Below are 18,357 nucleotides of genomic sequence, written 5' to 3' on the forward strand. Positions count from 1 at the left end.
TTGGGAGGCCGAGATGGGCGGATCACGAGGTCAGGAGATCGAGACCATCCTGGCTAACATGGTGAAACCCCGTCTCTACTAAAAAATACAAAAAACTAGCCAGGCGAGGTGGCGGGCGCCTGTAGTCCCAGCTACTCGGGAGGCTGAGGCAGGAGAATGGCGTAAACCTGGGAGGCGGAGCTTGCAGTGAGCTGAGATTCAGCCACTGCACTCCAGCCTGGGCGACAGAGCAAGACTCCGTCTCAAAAAAAAAAAAGAAAAAAAAAAAGAAACGTATGACTACAAATTTTTTTTTTCTGAGTGAAGGAATACAGTAGTTGATAATATTCAACTCAATCCTTATCAGATTTTACAGAGAATGGGGTATTAGGAAGACTGGGCATTACTTAGGGTCAGGTAGGGGAAAAAGGGGAAAAAAATGAAATGATACTTGATGTTCAATGTGGTGGTTACTGTTACAAGAATGAGGCATAAGAAAACAACCATGCACCACATCTGATGAATCTGGCATGACTCAGTCCCTTGCCACTTAGGAGTATCCTTTGAACATCCATGTTTACTCCATGTTAGAATGGCAACTCTTCAAAGAAATACTCTGCAGGCTGGGTGTGGTGGCTTACACCTATAATCCACCGCTTTGGGAGGCCAAGGTGGGCAGATCTTGAGGTCAGGAAATCAAGACCATCCTGGCTAACATGGTGAAACCCCATCTCTACCCAAAATACAAAAAATTAGCAGGGCGTGATGGCACACACCTGTAGTCCCAGCTACTCGGGAGACTGAGGCAGAAGAACCACTTGAAACCAGGGGGCAGAGGTTGCAGTGAGCCAAGACCATGCCACTGCACTCCAGCCTGGGCGACAGAGCGAGACTTGGTCTCAAAAAAAAAAAAAAAAAAAAAAGAAATATTCTGCAATGCTGCTATGATCATTACATTTTAATGCAATATAAATAAATATTGAGGCTTTCTGTTACTTTCTTGCAGTTGTTATATACTGCTTTGTAACTCTTTTCTAATTTTTTCATACGTACATTTAACTTTTCCAGCTAGGCTGTAAGTTCCCTAAGGACAGGGTGTATATTTTCCATATGTTTTGGCACCTATACTAGGCCTGGGTATATAGTAGGTAATTAATAATACTTAAGGCTGGGTGTGGTGGCTTATGCCTGTAATCACAGCACTTTGGGAGGCCAAACTGGGAGGATTACTTGAGGTCAGGAGTTCGAGACCAGCCTGGGCAACAGAGTGAGATCCCACTATCTACCAAAAAAATTTTTTTAATTTGGCTGAGGCTGGGTGCGGTGGCTCACATCTGTAATCCCAGCATTTTGGGAGGCCAAGGCGGGCGGATTGCCTTAGCTCAGGAGTTAGAGACCAGCCTGGGCAACACAGTGAAACCCTGTCTCTACTGAAATACAAAAAATTAGCCAGGTGTGACAGTGTGTGCCTGTAGTCCCAGCTACTCAGGAGGCTAAGACAGGAGAACTGCTTGAACCCGGGAGGCGGAGGTTGCAGTGAGCTGAGATTGCGCCACTGCACTCCAGCCTGGGTGACAGAGCAAGACTCCATCTCCAAAAAAAAGTAAAAAATAAAAAAAAAAACTTGGCTGGGCATGGTGGTGAACACCTATAGTTCTCGCTAGGTAGGAGTCTGAGATGGGAGGATTGCTTGAGATCAGGAGTTCGAGGCTGCAGTGAGCTATGATCACACCACGGCACTCTGGCCTGGGCAACAGAGCAAGACCCTGTCTCAATAATAATCATAATAATAATCATAATAATAATAATAATAAATTACTTGTTAACTATCTAGAATTACTAAATGGTTGGTATCCCTCATTTTCATTACTGGCGTAGTTAAATAGATGGTGGGGGAGGCAAGGATGTTAGGTAGGGTCAATTTCTGAACATGACCTACCATGCAGCATTTCAATGAGAGAAAGGCCAAAAGTCTGCTGAACTGTACTGAGCCTTAGTTTACCATCACAGAGAAGCACCGCTCTTTTTTCAACAACAGGACCTAGATAATATGGTTTCTGCAAATAAAAAATAAAAGTTGTTAAACTGATTGCAGAAGTAATGGAGTTAACATTTCTTGAGAAAGGAATGTGTAAATACTTTTCAAAAAAAACTTATCTATTACCACTAATCAACTGGACTTCAGTTTTAAGGAGCTCTTTGCTGCATTATTTAATAAACTAAAAAATCCAAACAAAACAGCCTTAATTTATTTTTCCTTTTGTTCTACTCTTTCCTCAGGGTTCTTCATCATTAGGAACTGGCTCTCCTAGAATACAACTAATAACACTAAAAGGATGATGGACAGCAGCCTGAGAGACACAATCTGACGGTGAGAACAGCTGCTTGGCTGTTTCAGATATAGCTTAGACACTTCATGGTTTACTAGGAAAAAAAATGCTGAGTGTCCTAAGTGGTAGAGTAGCAGAGGATTTACATAAAATAAACAAACTGTGGTCAAAATTCACACAGCTTAGAAAAAGCACTAATAAAAATAAATGATTTGTAAATTGTAAAGTCATTAAACATTGGCTGGGCACAGTGGCTCACCCCTTAGTCCCAAAAGTTTGGGAGGCTAAGATGGACAGATGATTTGAGCTCAGGAGTTCAAGACCAGTCAGGGCAACATGGCAAAACCACGTCTTTACAAAAAATAAAAAAGTTAGCCAAGCATGGTGGCACACGCTTGTAGTCCCAGCTACTCAGGAGGCTGAGGTAGGAGACTCACCAGAACCCAGGAGGCAGAGGTTGCAGTGAGCTGAGAAGGCGCCACTGTACTCCAGGCTGGGTGACAGAGACAGACTCCACCTCAATAAATAAATAAATAAATAAATAAAAATAAAGGACAGTTGTACAAGTTATATGTCTAATTTATTTTGTTGTTAAGTACTTTGGGAGACCAAAGTATATGGATTGCTTGAGCCCAGGTGTTGGAGAGCAGCCTGGGCAACACGGCAAGACCCCATCTCCTAAAAAGAAAATAAATTATACGTCATTATGGTAGGATGAACCACTCAAAAAATATGTCCACTAATTTTTTTTTAAATTATTATTATTATACTTTAAGTTCTAGGGTACATGTGCACAATGTGCAGGTTTGTTACATATATATACCTATGCCATGTTGGTGTGCTGCACCCCACTAATATTTTTAAATGAAGTCACAGGAATAAACTGTAAAAGTCAAAAACAACAAATCATTTATTTCACCTCTTATGAAATGTAACTTCTGAAATTACAGGGGAAACTATTTCTTGCTTTTGATTATTTTGTTTTTTTAACTTTTACTTTTCTCATTATAAAAGGAAGACATGATCAATTTTTTAAAAGTATAATAGGGCCAGGTGTGGTGGCTCATGCCTAATCCCAGCACTTTGGGAGGCCAAAGCCGGTGGATCACTTGAGGTCAGGAGTTTGAGACCAGCCTGGCCAACATGGTGAAACCTCATCTCTACTATAAATACAAAAATTAGCTGGGCGTAGAGGTGCACACCTGTAATCCCAGCTACCTGGGTGGCTGAGGCACGAGAATCGCTTGAACCCAGGAGGCAGATGTTGCAGTGAGCCAAGATCGCGCCACTGCACTCCAGCCTGGGTGACAAAGGGAAGCTGCATCTAAAAATAAATAAAATAAAATAAAAGTATAACAGAAAAATATAATGCAGACAGTAAAGTCCCCATAATTCTATCCTCCAGAGATAACTACTGACAACAGCTTAGTTGGATTACATCATTATAAACTAAAAAACTGAGGAATTGAAAGGGCAAGAAAACCTTTTTTCTTTTTTTTTTGAGACATAACCTTGCTCTGTTTCCCAGGCTGGAGTGCAGTGGCATGATTACAGCTCACTGCAGCCTCAACCTCCTCAGCTTAGGTGATCCTCACACCTCAGTCTCCCAAGCAACTGGGAATATGGGTGGGGCCATCATGGCTGGCTAATTTTTTTATTTTTTGGAAGAGACGGGGTTTTGCCATTTTGCCCAGGCTGGTCTCGAACTCCTGGACTCAAGCGATCTACCCATCTTGGCCTCCCAAAGTTCTGGGGTTACAGGTTGAAGCCACTGTGCCTGACCAAACATGGTTGTTTTAACCTTAGTTTTTAAAAATATAAAATTTTACATTTATAAATGTTTTAAAAATGAAAGATATATTATTGTTTGCAAGTAACATAGCCTATTTAAAGAAAAATTTTAAAATAATATATTTTTAAAATAAATTTAAAGCTTTTTTATTAGATACAGAAAAAATATGGAAATATTTACATCTAACATCTAATAAAATATCTAACTATATCTGTGATTTTCTCTAAAGGTTGGATTATGGAAAATTTTTACTTTCTGTAATGGTTAAATTTTTTTCTTCAACAAGTATAGATTACTTTTGTAATTAGGAAAAAAAATACTATGCAGTTGTGGAAAAAAAGATGAAAAAAGAGCTCTGTCTGCTGATATGAAGAGCTCTCTAGGACATACTATTAAATGGAAAATGAAAAGGTGTATATATCACCTTCCCTTTTGTGTAACAAAAGGGGAAATAAAAATACATAACTAGGCCGGGCACAGTGGCTCACGCCTGTAATCCCAGCACTTTGGGAGGCCGGGACGGGCAGATCACGAGGTCAGGAGATCGAGCCCATCCTGGCTAATACGGTGAAACCCCATCTCTACTAAAAATATAAAAAATTAGCCGGGCGTGGTGGCGGGCACCTGTAGTCCCAGCTACTTGGGAGGCTGAGGCAGGAGAATGGCGTGAACCTGGGAGGCGGAGCTTGCAGTGATCCGAGATCGCACCACTGCACTCCAGCCTGGGCGACAGACAGAGCGAGACTCTGCCTCAAAAAATAAAAATAAATAAAAATAACTAAAGTCTCCTAGTATCCGCATAAAGAAATAAAAATAAAAATGGTTACCTAAAGGAGGAAAGGAGAATAGGCTGAAGAAACATGGGGTAGGAGTAAGAGTTCTTAGTATACAGTTTTTATTAAAATACAGTTTTGCTTTTTAAACCAAATAAATGAATTACCTATTAAAAAAAGATAGAAGAAAAAAAATTCTTTAAAAAGTCATAGTAGGAAAGAAATCCAAACCAGTTATCACATTTATAAATAAAATAATTTTTTAAAAAATCAAAACTATGCTGGGTGCAGTGGCTCACACCTGTAATCCCAGCGCTTTGGGAGGCTGAGGCAGGAGGACTGCTTGAGTCCAGGGCTTCCAAACCAGCCTGGGCAACAGAGCAAGACCTTGTCTCTATAGTTTAAAAAAAAAAAAAAAAAGTAAAAAAAAGTTTTTTAATTAAAAAAAGGTAAAACTCTATTACTGAAAACTTCATGTAGTTAATGTGGCAAAAATCCTCTTCAAAAAAACGTAGGGTTGGGGCCACATGCAGTGGCACACACCTGTAATCCCAGCACTTTTGGAGGCTGAGGCAAGACGATCACTTGAGCTCAGGAGGTCACAATCAGCCTAGACAACATAGCAAGATCCTGTCTCTGCTTAAAAAAAAAAAAAAAGAAAAAAAAAAATTAGCCAACTGTGGTGGCATGTGCCTGTGGTCTCAGCTGCTCAGGAGGCTGAAGCAGGGGGATCACTGATCAGATTGGTGACATATGAGGAAAAGGACAGCCTTATACATAGCTGGTAGGCGTGTGATGATGCATTGTTAAGTAAAAATCTTTGACAGGCAATCTGGCAACTCTATTAAAAGTAGAAACACATATACTCTTCAAATTTGCATTTCTACTTCTGGGAACAAATCCAACAGAAATAAAGGTACTAACACGAATGGATACATATAAGAGTACTACTGTAGCATTATTTGGAGTAGCTAAAAACTAAAAACAAAGTGAATGTCAATCAACAAGGAATGGCTAAATAAAGAGCATACTCTCAGTAAGAAGTGAAGAGTGCATATCACCCCATTTTTGTAAAAACAATGACAAACCACTCCCACATACCTATACATCTATGTACACAAAGACCTGTGTTAGATCATATAAGCATGAAGAAAGTCACGAAAGGATCCATGTTAAGCTGCTGGTTACAGCAGATTAAGGGGAAGATGGGGCAAGGCCATACTTTATAAAGCAGGAAAGTGTCCATGATAAAAACATGTATAATATGATCCCATTTGTATAATGTTTGGATATGCATGCATAAAGAAATGCATCAAAACATTTTAAATGAACATAACCTTTTCCTTTTTTTTTTTTTTTTGAGATGGAGTCTCTGTTGCCCAGGATGGAGTGCAGGGGAGCAGTCTCGGCTCACTGAAACCTCTCCCTCCCGGGCTCAAGTGATTCTCCTGCCTCAGCCTCCCAAGTAGCTGGGATTACAGGCGTCCATCATCATGCCCGGCTACTTTTTATATTTTTTTTAGAGACAGGGTTTCACCACGTTGGTCAGGCTGGTCTCAAACTCCTGACCTCAGGTGATCCACTTGCCTCAGCTTCCCAAAGTGCTGGGATTACAGGCGTGAATCATGGCGCCCGGCCAAATAACCTTTTTTATAAGTGGAGGAGTATCTCTATTATATAAGGAAAAGGTTGTCACAATGAATTAACATGATTAATTTTTTTTCTAAATATAAAGAATTATTGCAGACATTTATTTTTCCACACCATGTACCTGGTAAAATCATGATGTAGACTGATATGTGTGCCTATCTAGTTGGCAGGCTAAAAACCAACCAACCTGCAAAGGTGTACCAACTTGCCTGTAACAACATGCCCAGCTTAGTGAAGTTCAGTTAGAGCACCATCTTCCTCATCAATACGTTTCTTGCAGTACTCACCGGCTATAGGAGCTTTATGTATAGTGGTAGTTCCTCAAAGGAGAATTTACCTGGTAAATGATGTGAACGTAAGGAAGATCTTGAGAGAGTGGATACACTGAAGAGGATTTCCTCCCATTATGCAGACAGTTTGTGAGTTCAGAAAGACAACGCTGCATTTCAACCAGGTTCCTAGATAAAATTTCCACTTCCTTAGACAGCTTGTAAGTTTCCTTTTCACTTTGTAAGCTCTTTCTTTGAGGCAAATGAGGAGGCTCCAGTGTGCTGGTGTGGTCTGGTGTGCTGCTGTGTCTGGGCAGTGATGCTGGCTGGGTAACAGGCTCAGCACCTAGGGCTATGGAGTCATTACAGATACTAGACAGAGGACTCTGGATTTCTTTAATAAGTGTTCTTCCAGGCCTTCCATTCTGACTACTGGTATTAGCTGTCAGCAACAGCCCTTTGTTTTGGTGACAAAAATCTGGGAAAAGACTTTCAATTAACTTTTTTCTATTTGCTTTATTTAATGGAGCACTGAAAGTAGAGTAGGTAGTATGGCTTTCACTTGATGTTATTGAAGGTTCTTCTTCCAACATTACTTCTCTAACAATCAAGCTAATCGCATACTGATCAGACTTTGAAGAAGGAAGAAACGTTGTATCAGTGAGTTTCTGTTTTCCTACCAAAATTAGTAATAGTTTGTCTGTCAAGAAACATATCCCTTTTGGTCTTTCAGTGTTCTCTAATCGAATTTGCTGGATGTTTGGGACTGAAGATGGAATGAGAGAGTAGATCAAAATTATATTACAAGTGTTAGAAGCCACTGCCACTACATGTGCTTTAAGATTAAATGCTATCAGATCAGGAACCAGAATGCCTGGAATAGTGACTTTTCTTGTCATGGTAACTGCTTTCTTAAAAGTCACAAGAACCAAATGTGAAGAATCCTGGCCAGTTCCTGTCAAGTAGTCCTTTTCTCTTAGACAAATAAGAGAATTACCCTCAGACTTATGTTGACTGAAATGTATGTGAGTTAGATCCAGAGGTTCTAAATAGGAAGAAGAAACTGATACTTCAGAATCTGTTTCAGAATCAGTTGCCTCTTTATCAATAGAGGGTACTTCACCAATAACTGGTAAAGCATACGGAGTTGTGTCTTTACTGTTGGGTGGGACATTAAAGGTTTCAGATGCATTTAAGCCACAGATCTTATCCAGTGGAAGCTCAGTGGCTATAGCAACCTGTGAGTCCACAGTTGCTGTGATGGAGCAGACGTGGCTGTCCACATCAAACACCAGGCAGGAGGAGCAGCTGTGAAGAGTCTTCTGAGCACTGTCCCAAATATAAGAATGCAGGCTGCTGCCTACTGCCACCACCAGCCTCAGGCCATCCTGGGTCCAACATGCACAGTGAATGCGGCCCTGGGTGTTGATATCTGCCTTTACCTGGGAATTGTCAGAGTGCACATTACGGAAAATGGAGACATCCTGAGCAGTCAACACAGTCAGAATAGCACATTTTGGGTGCCACACACAGCCCTGGGGAAGGATAGGTAGTGATCCTCTAATCTCACAAGTCTGAGACGTCAGCCATCTGCTTGACTCCGTAGGGCTGGGACACAGCTGCCACACAGTGACACGCTTCTCATGCTGGACCGCGAGTAGAACAGGTGTGTCATCTGCAACAGGTGAGGCCCAGGACAACCCACAGACACATTCAAATTGTCCAATGACTTTGGAGTCCCCAAACTTGACCTCTCCATTGTGAAGCTGTAAATCAGTTAGGACAACTTGATTCCCATCAGTCCAGGCAAGGCCATGGATCGGGTGCACTGCTTGATGCAATGCATTCAGTCCAGTCCTGAGTAGTTTTCCTTTTCCCAGCTCCATCCTTTTGATAAAGGTTACCTGAAATGATTAAGAAGGAAAGTTACACCACGAGAAATCTAGAATGCAGGACATTTTATAAGACAACTGGCTTAGCCCCTTCTCAGGTTAATAATGTGGAGAGACAAAAGGACAGGGGAGTATTGTAAATTAAGAGGCTACTGAGCTGTAACAGGCGAATGCAATGTATATACTTTGGATCTTGAAGAAATAAAATCTTCTACCTAATGAAGACTTTTAGAATTGGGGAAATCTGAGTATGGAATGGATATCAGAAAATACTGTAGAGTTATTAATTTTCTTTTTTTTTTTTTTTTTTTTTGAGGCGGAGTTTCGCTTTGTCGCCCAGGCTGGAGTGCAGTGGCCGGATCTCAGCTCACTGCAAGCTCCGCCTCCCGGGTTCACGCCATTCTCCTGCCTCAGCCTCCCGAGTAGCTGGGACTACAGGCGCCCGCCACCTCGCCCGGCTAGATTTTTGTATTTTTTAGTAGAGACGGGGTTTCACCGTGTTAGCCAGGATGGTCTTGATCTCCTGACCTCGTGATCCGCCCGTCTCGGCCTCCCAAAGTGCTGGGATTACAGGCTTGAGCCACCGCGCCCGGCCTCTTTTTTTTTTTTTTTGAGACGGAGTCTCGCTCTGTCGCCCAGGCTGGAGTGCAGTGGCCGGATCTCAGCTCACTGCAAGCTCCGCCTCCCGGGTTCACGCCATTCTCCTCCCTCAGCCTCCTGAGTAGCTGGGACTACAGGCGCCCGCCACCACGCCTGGCTAATATTTTGTATTTTTAGTAGAGACGGGGTTTCACCATGTTAGCCAGGATGGTCTTGATCTCCTGACCTCGTGATCCGCCCATCTCGGCCTCCCAAAGTGCTGGGATTACAGGCTTGAGCCACCGCGCCCGGCCTAATTTTCTTAAGTCTGAACATGGTATTGTGGTTATGCAAGACAAGGTCCTTATTAAAATACACATGTTGTAGTACTTGGGCTAAAATGTCATGATGCCTACAATGTGCTTTCAAATGGTTTGACAAAAAAAAAACCCAAATTTTCTATAGACATACAGAAAGAAAACAAATATAGCAAAATGTTAATAATTGTTGAGTCTAGATTGAGGCTATGTTAGTATTTATGGTACTTTCAACTTTTAAGTTAGAAAACTTTCCAATTAAAAATTTGAGAAAAGTCTCCTCTATCATCTAATTCTATTCATCCTTTTACTGCCAAATCAATGAATAACTGATAGGCACATCTCTGACTTTATTAGCACTTATTTCAAATCCTTCCAAAGTGGCTTTTATGTCTCTACTGAAATGACACTCAAAAATCACTGTTTCTACTTTATCATATTCAACAGCACTTAATAATTTTCAGAACATTTTCACATTCTCTATTGCATTTTATCTTACAACAATCCTTTACAATAATGTAAAGTAGGTTAGGCAAGTATTATCCTCATTTTTTCACCCTGAATGTTTTTCCCCCAGGCATCTGAATCACTAAAGAAATACATGTTTAGGGCTGGGAGTGGCAGCTCACGCCTACAATCCCAGCACTTTGGGAAGCCAAGGCAGGAGGATCACCTGAGGTTGGGAGTTTGAGACCAGCCTGACCAACATGCAGAAACCCCCGTCTCTACTAAAAATACAAAATTAACCAGGTGTGGTGGTACGTGCCTATACTCCCAGCTACTCAGGAGGCTGAGGCAGGAGAATCGTTTGAACATGGGAGGCAGAGGCTGCAGGGAGCTAAGATCGTGCCATTGCACTCCAGCCTGGGCAACATCAGAGAAACTCCACCTCAAAAAAAAGAAAAAAAGAAAAGAAAAAAAAAGAGAGAAGTACACACTTAGGCTAGGCACGGTAGCTCACGCCTGCAATCCCAGCACTTTGGGAGGCCGAGGCGGGTGGATCACCTGAGGTCAGGAGTTTGAGACCAGCCTGGCCAACATGGTGTAACCCTGTCTCTAATAATAATACAAAAATTGGCCGGGCGTGGTGGTGCATACCTGTAATCCCAGCTACTCATGAGGCTGAGGCAGGAGAATCACTTGAACCCAGCAGGTGGAGGCTGCATGCAGTGAGCCAAGATTGCCCCACTGCACTTCAGCCTGGGTGACAGGAGCAAAACTCTATCTCCAAAAAAAGTTTAAAAACTGTTCCCTCCTACTCTGCGCTGGCCCCTCTTTAGCCTCTCCTCTCCCCCATTTCAAGGCCTTGATAAAAGCATCATTAACAATTTGGTGTGAAGCCTCTGAAAATGTTAAAGAAAGACACAAAGATATATAGGATTTTACATGTTATGGCTTTTCTTTTAAACAAAAAATGGGGTGGCCACGCATGGTGGTTCATGCCTGTAGTCCCAGCACTTTGGGAGGCCGAGGTGGGCAGATCACCTGAGGTCTGGAGCTCGAGACCAGCCTGGCCAACATTGTGAAACCCCATCTCTATTAAAAATACAAAAATTAGTCGGGCTTGGTGGCAGGTGCCTGTAATCCCAGCTACTCGGGAGGCTGAGGCTGGAGAATTGCTTGAACCCGGGAGGCGGGAGGCTGCAGTGAGCTGAGATTGCACCATTGCACTCCAGCCTGGGCAACGAAAGTGAAATTCTGTCTCAAAAAAAAAAAAAAAAAAAAGATACATATAGTCAGTAGACAGAATAAGGCACATTAAATTATATTTTGAAATCCTATCAATCAGTGGATACATAAATACATAATAATGGATATAAGAATAAAATGTTGCAATAATAAACACAGACTGAGAAAGACTAATTTTAGTATAAAGGCTGGGCATGGGGGCTCACACCTGTAATCCCAGCACTTTGGGAGCCTGAGGAGGGCAGATCACCTGAGGTCAGGAGATCAAGACCAATCTGATCAACATGGAGAAATCCCATCTCTACTATAAATACAAAAAATTGGCCTGGTGCGGTGGCTCATGCCTGTAATCCCAGCACTTTGGGAGGCCAAGGTGGGCAGATCACAAGGTCAGGAGATCGAGACCATCCTGGCTATTATGGTGAAACCCCATCTCTACTAAAAATAAAAAAATCAGCCAGGCATGGTGGCAGGCACCTGTAGTCCCAGCTACTAGGGAGGCTAAGGCAGGAGAATGGCGTAAACCCGGGAGGCGGGGCTTACAGTGAGTGGAGATGGAGGCACTGCACTCCAGCCTGGGTGACAGAGTGAGACTCTCTCTCAAAAAGAAAAAAACTAGCTGGGCATGGTAGTGCATGCCTGTAATCCAAGCTACTTGGGAGGCTGAGACAGGAGAATCACTTGAACCCGGGAGGCAGAGGTTGCAGTGAGCCGAGATCGTGCCATGGCACTCCAGCCTGGGCAACAAGAGTGAAACTCTGTCTCAAAAAAAAAAAAAAAAAAATTAGTATTAAAAAAATTACTGGGCCGGGCACAGTGGCTCAAGCCTGTAATCCCAGCACTTTGGGAGGCCGAGACGGATGGATCACGAGGTCAGGAGATCGAGACCATCCTGGCTAACACAGTGAAACCCCGTCTCTACTAAAAAAAACACAAAAAACTAGCCAGGCGAGGTGGCGGGCACCTGTAGTCCCAGCTACTCGGGAGGCTGAGGCAGGAGAATGGCGTAAACCCGGGAGGCAGAGCTTGCAGTGAGCTGAGATCCGGCCACTGCACCCCAGCCTGGGCGACAGAGCAAGACTCAATCTCAAAAAAAAAAAAAAAAAAAATTACTGAGCCAGGTAGCTCATGTCTTTAATCCCAGCACTTTGGGAGGCAAAGGCAGGTGGATCACCTGAGGTGAGGAGTTTGAGACCAGCCTAGCCAACGTGGCGAAACCTCGTTTCTACTAAAAATACAAAAAATTAGCCAGAAGTGATGGCACACTCCTGTAATCCCAGCTACTTGGGAGGCTGAGACATGAGAATTGCTTGAACCCGGGAGGCGGATGTTACAATAAGCCAAGATGGCACCACTGCACTGTAGCCTCGGCGACAGAGTGGGATTCAAAACAAAACTAAACAAAATGACTATTGGCCAGGCACAGTGGCTCATGCCTGTAATCCCAACACTTTAGGAGGCCAAGGCAGAAGGATCACTTGAGCCCTGGAGTTCGAGATGAGAGACTAGCCTGGACAACACAGCAAGATACTGTCTCTACTTAAAAAACAAAACAAAAACCCCCCAACAATCTACAAACATATATAAAGTGATGTTTAACCTTATTAGTTATCAAAGAACTGTGTAAACTGACAGTACTCATTTTTTTCACCACTCGTTCTCTTCTAATATACTTAAAATGAATTCCATTCCAATCTCTTCTCCAAAACATCTCTCACCAGGCCACCAGTGCTTCCCTGTCACTGAATCTAAATGACATTTTTCAGCCTTGTTTTACTAAGTGTCAAAGGCAGAACTTGAGAAGTTGTCTTCAGACTCTAAATCCAAAGAAATGTATTCTCTACCAAGCTGGTGATTTGCTTATCTGTAAATTATTTCTCATATCTCCTTGCTAGCTTTGTCCTTGCTCTTAGGATCTTATACTTTTTTTTTTTTTTTAAAGGTCTATTATGCTTTTATATATAATGTCAGATTAAGTGGTTCTGCAGCAGCTTGCTAAATGGAGAAAAAAGTCCTGTCATTACTAACGAAGAACACTGTGATCTCTATCCCACTGGTCTTATGAAAGATAATAAATGTTTTCTCCCTAATATCTATTTATGTACTTTAAAAAGACTTTTATTGATAAATAATACATGATACACTTTCATGGGCAGAGAAAATTCCTAATGGGCCAATTACATCCAAGTCAATTTATATATTTTAGGATACCAAGTTCAGTCTAATGTCAATGAGGGTGTGTGTGGCCAGGGTAGCACAAGACAAGGATTTGGGAATAAGAGAAAAACAAACATGGGAATAAGTTTACGGAGATTATTTTTTTGGGGGGTAGGGGCATGGAGTCTTGCTCCGTCACCCAGGCTGTAGTGCAGTGGCATGATCTAGGCTCACTGCAACTTCTACTTCCTGGGTTCAAGTGACTCTTGTGCCTCAGCCTCCCAAGGAACTGGGATAGGCACCCAACACCACGCCCAGCTAATTTTTATATTTTTAGTAGAGACGGGGTTTCACCATGTTGGCCAGGCTGAAACTCCTGACCTCAAGTGATCCTCCTGCCTTGGCCTCCCAAAGTGCTAGGATTACAGGCGTGAGCCACTGCAGAGGCCAGTTTACTGAGGTTTTTAGAAGAATGAATTTTAATATTGTCATCTTCAGTAACAAGAAATGTGGCACATTTTTCTCAAAAATGCAGTAATTACAAAAATCTGCTCCATTCCTTTCTACTCCTGTGTTAGCCCAGGTTCTGACTTCTCCCTTTTTATTAGGGTAAAACAAGGAGAGGTTCCCTTGATACCAGTCTCTACTTTCCAAATGAGCCTGCATACTATGTGGTGTTGGGTAGAATTATCTTTTTAAAAAAAAAAAAAAAAAAAAGCACAGCTGTGATCATTTTGCTCTTCTGCATAAACACCCTTGATGAATCCCCACATTTACAGTACACATAAAAAAGCCTCAAAATGTCTTAACAAGGCATTTAAAGTCTTATATTACCAGATATTGATATATCTTTCTAAGTTTATTCTCTGACCATAAAGGGCATACTGGGGAATTTGGAATCTTGGGGGAACCAGCATATATTCGAGTGACAATATGCAGAATGGACCTGAGAAGGAAGAAAGTTGACAAGTAATTTGAATGCCACAAAGTGAAAGTGAAGCAAGTTTGCAACTATTTCAGTAGAGAAAGAAGGCCATTATTCAGGAGATGCTTCTAAGGCAGATGGAACAGACAGTGATATCAGATAGAATATAAGTAGTGAGGAAGAAAACAGAATTAAGGATAACACCCAGATTTTTAGCTTGAGAAACTGCTGAACCATTAACCAGAGCATGTTTCAAAGGCAAGGAAGGCAGGGCAGGCTGGGTGCGATGCCTCATGCCTGTAATCTCAGCACTTTGGGAGGCTGAGGCAGGCAGATCACCTGAGGTCAGGAATTTGAGACCAGCCTTGCCAACATGGTGAAACCCTGTCTCTACTAAAAATACAGTATTAGCTGGGCGTGGTGGTACGTGCCTGTAGTTCCAGCTACTTGGGAGGCTGCAGCAGGAGAATCGCTTGAACCTAGGAGGCGGAGGTTGCAGTGAGCCAAGATTGCACCACTGCACTCCAGCCTGGGTGACAGAGCAAGACTCCATCTCAAAAAAAAAAAAGAAAAAAAGAAAGAAAGAAAGAGAAAGGAAGGGCAGGGCAGGGCAGGCACAGTGGCTAACACTTGTAATTCCAGCACTTTGGGAGGCTGAGGTAGGAGTATCACTTGATGCCAGGATTTCAAGACCAGCCTAGGCAACACAGGGAGACTCCAATTCTACAGAAAAAAATTTTTAAATGAGGTGGGTGCTCACTTTGGCAGCACATATACTAAAATTGAAATGATAGAGAGTAGCATGGCCCCTGCACAGGAATGACTTGCAAATTTGTGAAGTGTTCCATAAAAAAGAAAAAGAAAAAAAGAATAAAAATAAAAATAAAAATTAGCTGGGTGCAGCGTCACACACCTGCAGTCCTAGTTATTCTGGAGGCTGAGAGGATTTGAGCTCAGGAGCTCAAGGTTACAGTAAGCTATGATCACACCACTGCACTCCAGCCTGGGTGACAGAGTGAGACCCTGCTGGGGGGGGAGTGGGCAGGGGCAGTAGGGGAGGAACGTGTGTAGTAGGTGACCAATTGAAATTAACATGTGCTTCATGTAAGATGTCTACATGGTACCATTGTACCTTAGGCAGTCAGAGGTAAGGATCTGGAAATCACTGACTCAGGCTTAATAATTAAAAGTCAAGGTGGTGGAGAACCTCACTGTTAAAGATCAGAGGACCAGGAGGACCAAGGTTTAAATGACCTTCACGCATTCCCCAACGCTACTGATTTTGCCTGAAACTAACTGTGTATCTATTGTGTCACAATCTCCAGAGTGTAAGTTTTCTGGAGAACATGAAATCAAGAACCCTGGGTGTTTTAGGAGGGAAAAGACCACTGTATTAGTTCAGGTCTCCGGAGAGGTGGTCAGAAAACCATGAGCCGGTGCTCAGTATATAACCATTTAATTGTGTTTTTCATCTTCTTTAAAGACAACTCATGATGAGAATCAAGGGATTCAGGTGAACTGGCATTTCCAGCAGGTTTAAACAAAAGTATATCCCTCCCCCAACTTGTTTTCCAAGTTTATTGTATTTCCACTATAAAATGATTTCAAGTCCTTTACACTTATTTGAAAACAAAACTCATACACAGGAAAAAATTAAGAAGAGTTAACGAAAAAACATTCATCCAAAAAAAATTACTACATCCCTCTAGACTCTTCTATGCATAGTTTGGCTGTCAAACTTTTTCAGTCACACTGTGCAACTTTGTATCACGGTTTTTTCACTTAACATTATATATTAGCATTTCCCTATGTTATTTAAAAGTTTTATAAATTAGTTTTAGAGGCCACTTCACATACACTCAGTGAAGTGACATAATGTACTGAACTGCTCCTAGCTGTACGCAACTTTATCCCGCTATAAATAACGCTGGGACCGAGGTCTTAATGCTTAAAGCACTTCCTGACTTTGGATGACTTCCGTGGGACATATTCCCAGGAGTGTTATTCACTAGTCACAGTCATATTCCCTCGTTTACACCCACCCCCAGCTCGGTCCTCATCCCGCGACCCCGCACACGCGGCCCGCCCCATTCTCCTCATCCTCTCTGCACGCCTGAATCTCCTCCCTCCGGCCCCCCATCCCCCAAGAGCAGGTCCACTTCCCTCCCGACCCCCTACAGCCTCCCCACACCCGCCAGGCCCGGCAGCAGTGGAGACAAAATACCTTAGCTCTCACTGCCTCACAAAAACACCAGTCTCCCTGTGGCCGCCCAACTTCACGCCGCCGCAGATAAGAAGCTCTGGTCAGTCACCGGAAGCACCGGCCCTCAGTCCTCTGATAGGTGGGCGGTGATATCTGTCCTCTGATAGGTGAGTGGTCCTCTGATGGGCTAGGCAATCTCCTAGATGGCCCCGTCTATTGGTTTCTGAATGTGCACATTAGGAGAGGGTTCATCCCACTGGCCAATAAGCTCTGGCTCTGCCGCATGGATCGCTGGGAGTTGTAGTCCCCATGAAACCACCGCCCGCAAGCCCGCCACATTTTCCCTCCCTTAAGCACTTGAGCTGTTTCCCCACTTCTCCTCGGTTCTCTTGTCTAAGGAGTCCAGGAGCCCTAGGATCAACACGGCTTCTCAACCTTTAAAATCTGATAAAATCTGTCCAGGAAAATGTTCTTATCTGTACACAAAATATTGTGCATTCATCTGAAGTCGCTTCATGGGCCTGTCCCAGCTACAAATCCCTGTTCTACACCCACTCTAAGTGTGCCTGCTCTGGCCACAGCCTGTGGAGTTAGTGCATCCCTTAGGCTTCTTTAGACCAGCTACACGCTTGAAAGACTGGGCCACATCTCGGAGCAGCGCATGAGGAATTCCAGGTCCTGACCTTCACAGTACAGTTGACCATCATCTTTCTTGAACAACACAGCCAGTCCACCTTCAGGGATGCAGACAACCTCATCTGGGAGCTAAGCATCCGGGAGAGTGGGGATGGGGAAATGGAGGAAGAACACCCTTGGGGCTCATTCTGGGCCCGTTTGCCTCGCTTTTCTCCCCATGCCTATCATCTTCCAGTGCCACTTAGCAGAATCATACCTTCACAACAGTTTTTATGTTTTTCTTTTTCTTTTCTTTTCTTTTTTTAAAAAATGAAGATGGCATGCCTGTAATCTCAGCACTTTGGGAGGCGAGGCAGGCGGATAACCTGAGGTCCGGAATTCGAGACCAGTCTGGCCAACATGGTGAAACCCGGTCTCTACTAAAAATTTAAAAATTAGCCGGACGCTGGTAGCTCACGCCTGTAATCCCAGCTACTTGGGAGGCTGAGGCACGAGAATCGCTTGAACCCGGGAGGCGGAGGTTGCAGTGAGCCGAGATTGTGCCACTGCACTCCAGCCTGGCGACAGAGTGAAGGTTCTGTCTCAAAAAAAAAAAAAAAAAAAAAAAAAGAGAGAGAGAGGGACGGTATCTTGCTATGTTACCCAGGCTAGTCTTGAACTCCTGGGCTCAAGCAATCCTCCTGCCTCGGTCTCCCACAGTGTTGAGATTACAGGTGTGAGCCATTGTTCCAAAAATTGATATGCCCGGCCTCACATCAATTTTTGGAACAATGCAGGTAATAACGAGGGGAAAAAAAAAGTTTTAAAAGTCTCAATTACCTTTCAAACAAATACTACCTCCTCCAAAAAATATTTTTCTAGATTCCTGATTGTCTTTTTAGGTGGAGAGGAACTCAAAGTAGAATTCATTTACATATTCATTCATTCATTCCACCGCACTAATCACTCCATGCGGTAACTGTGTGTCCCCATCTCTCTCAGACTTAGTACCTGGAAGACAGCCATCCTGTCTTAATTCAATTGGTATCCCCAGGGCGCATTTCTTTGCCTTGAAAATTGAGTACCCAATAAATGTGCGTCGAGCAAAACTACATGAGATGGCGAACAGGGGTTTAAAGGTATAGGGGAGAGTCAGCAATGACTGGTGTCCTCCCTCCCTCCCCGAG

At 43.1% G+C, this 18,357-nt stretch overlaps 1 protein-coding gene and 1 non-coding gene across 5 annotated transcripts in view; one reads left to right on the forward strand and one right to left on the reverse strand.

Annotated features, from left to right (window-relative positions):
• WDCP (WD repeat and coiled coil containing) overlaps window positions 1–16,675 on the reverse strand; it is a 35,165-nt gene extending 18,490 nt beyond the window's left edge. Inside the window, exons 1-4 of one of the 4 annotated variants that reach the window (XM_073022804.1) lie at window positions 16,577–16,675; window positions 6,862–8,697; window positions 2,747–2,826; window positions 1,946–2,036 (exon numbers count right to left, since the gene is read on the reverse strand). In XM_073022804.1, the coding sequence (XP_072878905.1) occupies window position 2,036; window positions 2,747–2,826; window positions 6,862–8,679 (1,899 nt within the window). In that variant the 5' untranslated portion in view covers window positions 8,680–8,697; window positions 16,577–16,675 and the 3' untranslated portion in view covers window positions 1,946–2,035. Of the gene's footprint in view, window positions 1–1,918; window positions 2,037–2,746; window positions 2,827–6,811; window positions 8,698–16,576 lie in introns of those variants that run through there. The other 3 variants (XM_007971333.3, XM_007971336.3, XM_007971335.3) reach the window with 3 other exon arrangements.
• LOC119627399 (U6 spliceosomal RNA) lies at window positions 15,105–15,206 on the forward strand. Its single transcript, XR_005243595.1, has one exon. It is a non-coding gene; the product is annotated as a U6 spliceosomal RNA (small nuclear RNA).
• Window positions 16,676–18,357: the final 1,682 nt, after the last annotated feature.

Source organism: Chlorocebus sabaeus, chromosome 14, assembly GCF_047675955.1.
Source record: "Chlorocebus sabaeus isolate Y175 chromosome 14, mChlSab1.0.hap1, whole genome shotgun sequence".
Classification (NCBI taxonomy): Eukaryota; Metazoa; Chordata; class Mammalia; order Primates; family Cercopithecidae; genus Chlorocebus; species Chlorocebus sabaeus.